Source organism: Opisthorchis viverrini (assembly GCF_000715545.1).
Source record: "Opisthorchis viverrini unplaced genomic scaffold opera_v5_251, whole genome shotgun sequence".
Classification (NCBI taxonomy): domain Eukaryota; kingdom Metazoa; phylum Platyhelminthes; class Trematoda; order Opisthorchiida; family Opisthorchiidae; genus Opisthorchis; species Opisthorchis viverrini.
This window is the reverse complement of record NW_008751908.1, coordinates 656,987-663,856: the sequence shown is the minus strand read 5'-3', so window position 1 is coordinate 663,856 and position 6,870 is coordinate 656,987. Positions and strand designations below refer to the sequence as shown.

General features: G+C 41.8%; 2 protein-coding genes across 2 annotated transcripts in view; one reads left to right on the top strand and one right to left on the bottom strand.

Moving 5' to 3' along the window:
- The window catches only part of T265_09036 (hypothetical protein), a gene marked incomplete at both ends in the record, with an annotated part of 127,507 nt that overhangs the window by 47,244 nt on the left and 73,393 nt on the right, over positions 1 to 6,870 (bottom strand). The window lies entirely within an intron of this gene.
- The window catches only part of T265_14735 (hypothetical protein), a gene marked incomplete at both ends in the record, with an annotated part of 115,853 nt that overhangs the window by 42,034 nt on the left and 66,949 nt on the right, over positions 1 to 6,870 (top strand). The window contains 6 exons of the mRNA XM_009175006.1: positions 670 to 715; positions 2,356 to 2,596; positions 2,699 to 2,839; positions 3,334 to 3,366; positions 3,489 to 3,716; positions 4,930 to 5,065. Of these exons, the coding sequence (XP_009173270.1) occupies positions 670 to 715; positions 2,356 to 2,596; positions 2,699 to 2,839; positions 3,334 to 3,366; positions 3,489 to 3,716; positions 4,930 to 5,065 (825 nt within the window). The remainder of the gene's footprint in view (positions 1 to 669; positions 716 to 2,355; positions 2,597 to 2,698; positions 2,840 to 3,333; positions 3,367 to 3,488; positions 3,717 to 4,929; positions 5,066 to 6,870) is intronic.

Genomic DNA, 6,870 nt, shown 5'->3' with positions numbered 1-6,870 from the left:
CAATTGAAAGAGAGCTTGCGATCCGACCGTGAAGTATGGTGGACACAGAAAGTCAAAGAAATGGAAGAGGCCCAGAAAGCCGGTAATAACCTAAGATTATTTCAGTTGATCTGTGCGACCGGTCCCCGGAAACCACCTGTGAATGAAAGCATCAATCATCAGAATGGAATGACCATCTCGAATAAGGAGGAACGTCTTGATCGGTGGGTTGAATAATTTGAACAACAAATGTCTTGGCCACCAGCCGGCACTCAACTGCAGCCACAGGTGAAGTAGAACCCTGGACGGTGAACGTGGAACCACCTACGGCCTCGGAGGTTTACGACTGCATATGTTCTCTCAAGCGCCACCGAGCTCCCGGTCCGGATGACCTTCCACTCGCACTATTCAAAGACGGGGGTGAAGTCCTCAGTCAGCGCTTGTCCGATCTGTTGCATTTGGTTTGGGAAAAGGAGTCTGTTACTATTAAATGAAGTTTACTCTCTGTCAGCGACTGTTTTACTCATTTTCAAGACATTATCATCACGAAGCTTTGCTTGCATTTGGGAAAAGGAGTCTGTTACTATTAAATGAAGTTTACTCTCTGTCAGCGACTGTTTTACTCATTTTCAAGACATTATCTGATCATCACGAAGCCGACATCAGTACCCGTTTTCGTTCTTTTTTCAGGTTCTGTTAAATTTGGCTGTCATATGGAACAAGCAGAAATAACTACGTATGTTCATTCGTTTATTAATCCAAACAATACAATGGTGCGCTGGACAAACAACACTTATATGTGCTCTTTGACCAGATCTTTGCAAACTGGAGCTTCCATTCAATTATTGTCTCAAAGTGACAACTAGATAAAGTTGTATTCATTTGCTCAAACTGGCTACAGACCCATCAGCAAAGGGGAATGTTGACACTTAGTTTAATTGGCCAGGATGCCAATCATATACGAATAGAACCATCAAACCACATATCTTGTGAGGGCATTCAATACTGATGAATATTCACTTTTTTGCTGCTTTTTTCTAGTACCCAGCCATAAAACGCATTATATTACCATCATCCTAGCAAGTTTTGCATAAAAATCTTATACCACATTATCTAAAGGATCATCGCAAGAAATTTTACTTTCAAACAACATCATATGGTCTTCCTCTTGCTATCACGCGCCTATCATTTAAAGTGACAATAATCAGCTGTCCCCATCCCACGCACAACATTTTCTTGGCTATAGATGCATTTATTCAAGATATTTCGGCTAACATATCAACGAAACCCGTAGTTCAGTGAGTGCTGTACAACCGGTTCGCTGCAGTGATTTTACGAAAGCAAGAAGCATCAACATAGAGCAGGACGAATTCTTCAATTATACATTTTCTTATCATCTGTTTGCATGAATTCGATTTCAACGTTGAAACATGGATATCGATAATTTCGTAGCAGGTGAATCCATTCATTTACGGATTGCGTCTTCATAACAGCCGAAGATCACCATGGTTGGAGTTAACCCGACTACGTTCCCGTCTCCCTCCCATTAGTCCCATAAAGCTCAGTGAGTGAACAAAATCGGTGAATCCACAGGTGCTCTACCAGTACCATAAACTGAAACAGAGATAACACGTGTAGTATAAAACAATAGCAGCTGATGAATGTGGAATGCCGTATTTTAAGAGGCAAGTCTTGCTTTTTGATACCCGTGCTGATTACATTTCGTTATTTTTGACCACGTTACTCCAGTTGTTTGATGATGGTGTCAGTTCTCAGCTGCTGTCACAAAAGACTTTCTCTCATAGCATATTTAATAAATAATTTGTACTAGTTTAAAAACATGTCCCCAATTCTTTATGACTGCAAAAGTCAGTGCTAGTCCAATCAACATAGTCGACTGACTCGGTGTTCGAAATTTAGTGAAGTACGTCTTCCAGACGATCCTAATGAGCGTTTACAGCCCCGCACCATGTATGAGGAGTTCGGTAACTCCAATGTGTTAGCTGAGAAACGGTATGATGTTTATATGAGAGACAGGTGATTCCCGGGGACATCACACAACAACGGATAGCGACTTTAGTAGACACCTTAATCAATCACTCAGCGCCAAAGCTTTTGCCTTCTTCGCGTAGCTATTGACCAGGAAGAAGTGACGATTCGACGTCTTGAGGCATCTGTGACCATAATCCAAAACGCATGGATGTGTCAGCCAGAGTCCGTGTACCTTTCGTGTAAATATGAAAAACGTATGCTTAGAAACAAGCATAGGTTTTTTTCTCAGTTCTCCTCATGACCTAGGCTGCAGGAACTTATAAGTTTATTATTTCGCTTCCTTGATATAAATAAATCATACGTTTTGCCTATTTTATCCCATAGCTTGGACAAAATGGAGACTACATGTACAAAGGATGAACACTACCGAATGATTACAAGTGTGTTGAATGACCAAAGAATAACCTTCAACCCACTGGATATTGACGGCTGTCATGGTCGGCTGATGGTCAGTGTTCTGGTCCGCCTAGTGTTGTCACCAGATCCTAAGCTGGTTGCACATTCCCTTGAACTGTTGTTCAGGCATTACGGTCAACACGAAGAATTCGTGGGCGTACTAAAGCAGGTGATGAGTCAAAAATTACTTAAGTTAATTGTCTCTAAAATTGTGACTGATTAAATTCATCAAACGTCTTTATGTGCGTGTAATCTACATCTGTCTCACCAGACGCAAATTCTGCTTATGGAAGACCACGTGGAAATGTATCACCAACTTAGCTACTACTTGACCTTGTTGAGGAATCTCGTTGAACAGTCAGAACTATGGATCAAAAGGAAATATAGTTCAGCTTTTGAGGATACTGATGCTGTAAGTCGCATGTCACTTTTCTCAACTTTCCTGCACGTATCAATACTTTGAATAGTTGTATTTTATGTACCACCTACATTTCTACTGAAAATCTTATCAACCTTTTAGACACCTAGAGCAGAGCTCGTAACCTCTTGACAGGAAACCTGAAACTGGTTTCTTTTTTATTTGAAGTTTTGGCCCGATACTCTTCATCGGAAAATCGCCCTTGGTCTCATCAGGCGTAATTCAACAGATTGGTGTCGGATATACGAACCATTCGGACCTCGGCAGTCTAGTGAATGGCTGTTTCCTAAAAGCAGCACAATGAAGAGGATGTTAGTCAGGATTTAAATTTGAACTTTTCCAAGCACTGAATGAGTGAACATGGGACGACATGCTAGATAGAGTGAGACAACTGTTATTTTCACAAGATCTCTGATATTTTGCTTCAAACTTGACTGACATTTTTTCCTATTCGTAATCGTACAAAACTGGCGCTCTTTATTTCTTAGATTTCCCGGAAAAACATGATTGTCATTAAAAACGTGAGTTCGTTAAATTTGCTTTTTGTACGTAGATCAATATTGATGTTGCCGCTCGAAACGCACAGAATTTTCAATTTCATTTTTATTTCCAACTTATCTTTAATTATTAATTTTTCCACTAGATAATAACTAAACTCATTCAAATTTGCACTGCAACGAAATCCGACTATGTAAATGAGACGTCACCACAATTTATTCAATGGGCTTACGCTTCACACACGCAAGAGCCACAACAAGAGTCAGTGTGGTTGACAGCAAAGAACACGATGTCCAAAGGACAACTCCAGCAGCTGTTGAATCATTTGGGAATACAAGACATTCTGCTTCAGTTTCTAAACGTGCCTTTACATGTGAGTTCATAATTTCGTCACCCGACTGACGTCAATACATGAGGTATCACTCTCCTTCCATGTGCACAAATATGGGACACATCTAGAGTTGAAGATGTTTCATGAACATGAATGGTTTGATGTTGCACGCCCATATTTCCTAAAGAAGACGCATGTCCTTTTGATGCTGACACCACAAGAAGTTTTACCAGACTTTAAAAAAATAAATGGACATGCAAACGCTTTTGTAATAATCAGATTCCTTTGCCTTTTTATTGCACGGTTATAATCCAGGCATTTCTAATGTGTTGTAGTTGCAGGATTTGTAGAATTTGTTCACATCCTTATCGCCTAACCAGTCTCACTTCTGTCCTGTTTTGTCCACACCTGAGCGGAGGAGTGTAGAATCAAGGTTTGACTTTTATTAGAGCTTATCGGCAACGCGCGTCTCTGCCTGCGCCTAGACTGGAATCCCAAACATCTGACATGCTTAATACTGGTTCGCTTTCCACGCTGCAAAAACTTGAATAATCACGTCTTTACGGGTAACCAAATTTGTGCTTCATCGGTGTACTTATCGGATGCTTAGTATGCAATTTCAATAATTATTAGTATCGTCAAATTGAGTCCTTTTCATAGAAGAAAACCACACACATAACCCAAGCTGCGGCCCCATTTATTTCGAATATTTACCGTTACCGTCATTAAGAAAATGAATAATCAACTTAATAACGGTTGTGCTTGATTCGGTTCACCAGTCTCAGTTGTGACCTTACTGCCTTTCGCAAACCGTTTTGAACGTTTTCAACAAGTCTTCAGGAAGTTTAGGCTACCCACACGCCAACAGCAAGATGTGATTTCCCTCTGCTACCTAAAGTGCCACCAAGCAGAATCAGCTGGCTTTGATAGGTGAAGGAAACAGATTCTTAATTATAGTGGAAGCAGCACTGCAGTGATTTGTCCACATCAAAATCGGATCACAGGTAATCAACAAAGACCCATCGCTCAAGATGCGAGGTGGCTCGTAGCACACTTTGTAATGACCCACAAACCTAATTAAAGCAAGCAGCTGGTTTTTTGAACAAGCTATCTGACTGCTTAAAGCTGGAGCCTCGATTTTACTTGTGCGCTATATCTGACTACTAAGCAACGGGAAGAGAGAAGGTGCCCTTGAAAATAAATTTTTCTTTTGGTTGCCATTTCACACTCAGGCCTATTTCCACCCTTCCCACAGAATGACCAACTATCTGATGAGGTTTTGTTGTATACAAAGCAACTGCTCTGTATTCTGTGCGCGGACAACCCTCAAGGACAAGCAGTGATACACAGAAATCTGGATTGCTTTTTAACCGACAAAGTGAGTTGTTCAAGTGGGTCTGAGCAGACACATAGTCTGAGTTCTTCAGCTTTCTCGCCATTTGGGGCCAGTTCCATCCTTACATTTTGGCTTACTGTTCATACTATGAGATTGCTGCAGACTTTCGTTGCAGCTGGAGCCGATTGTGTCTAAGCTTTAGGTGATTTATTAATTTCCCATAGTTTGCTATCCTTCCTATGACTACTTATCACTAACAACGAAGCATATATCGGAGTAAGCGGATTTACCATCAAGACCCAAATCAACAATCAAAACTTTACATATGGAAATTGGAAAACACTGCATCATTCAGAAAAGTATAATTCGAACATACTGGGGTCCCTGGTCAGCTTTGAGTAGAACGATTGCTTGCTTTTTTCAACGGTGCTATGGTAATTAAATGTATTGCAATGGAAGATAAGCAAAGGTTCCAACAGTTGCTAGAAAAAAATGCTTAGGACTTTTGTTCGAGCCACTAGAACGTTTAGTGACCCAAATCCATAACACTTTCGGATGTATATAGAACCGTAGCCAGTTCAAACGAGGTAATAGCACAGCCAGATGTTCCTTATTCATTGACTCTGCTATGTGGGATGTTTTCAACCATTCCCCTAGCAAACTAATGGCGACGGAATGAAGCATCCGATAGCCAAACAAGAATTAATTATTCTATCGGACTGCAATTTGTCCGTGTTTGTTTTGGTCGGTAATGTTTAATGCACACAAGAGTAAAACCAGCTGTACTGCACGTACCACAGTAAACTTGAAGGATCGATGTTATAGGCTTACTGTAAACTGACTGAACCGGTAATTATTTAATTATCGTTCAGACTAACCACTTCTCAAGTTATTACTCTGGCAATCCTCAGTAAAGTTGTTGGTGGCACTGATGGTTGACACGAATTTCGCTTGGCGAAAAATTAATAATTAGCTGATAGACTGGATTATCTGTGCGCGTTACTTTTAACTCCCCACTAGGATGCACGTAACAGCAAACAGTGTCTTATCTGATCACCATTCTGACACTATCACCTTGACATGGTGGCTGGACTTTGGTGCTGCAATCATCAAGCGGGCTAGACTGGCTAGAACTTCGTTCCACAGGGTACAGCCTTGCCAGGAAGGCAAAAAGGGAGTAGCCAGACCAAGGGCGGCGATTCCTCGTACCACAAGTGGTTGTGCTACGAGGTGGTCTGTGGATAGAGTCCTTCGTGGTGAAAGTGTGAAGGCAGTAAGGTGTTTCCCCCGGGTGATCGTCATATCCATATTCATAGAAGCAGCTATGCTGCATTCCCCTAATGAAGGACGGGTTAGAAAGGGTCGGTCTCAAAAACCGCACACTCTGATCGCTTAAGGGTTGATCGTAGCCGCTGAAACATTATCCAGTACTTTTGAAATACATTTGAAACGAAAAAGGCTGCACGCACCCGCATCAGGAGTGAGACAGTAATGCCTTACTCCCAGCGCCCTCGGGTTAGGCCCCCCCCCCCCCGGAACCAAGCAGTTTATACTATTTAGTTATCTGCTTCATTGAGCGTCTCCAAAGAAAACTCTAGCACCCCTTGCTTTGCGGGTCAGACTTCTAAATCAGAGGCTAGGCAATGGTCACCGAACATCCTCCCAATGCTTCGTGGTTCATACTTCAAAATCAAATGCTCAAGCTGAAGTACCTCAACCAAACGCCCTTCCCCGACCTGTGCGACCGGAAGGTATCATTTCCCCTCACAGTCTTTATCCACTGATGTATCTCCCTAACCCCTCCGCACCACACAAGCAAGCGTTGTTGGGTCTCTTGACCGTCATTTATCTGACCAATGG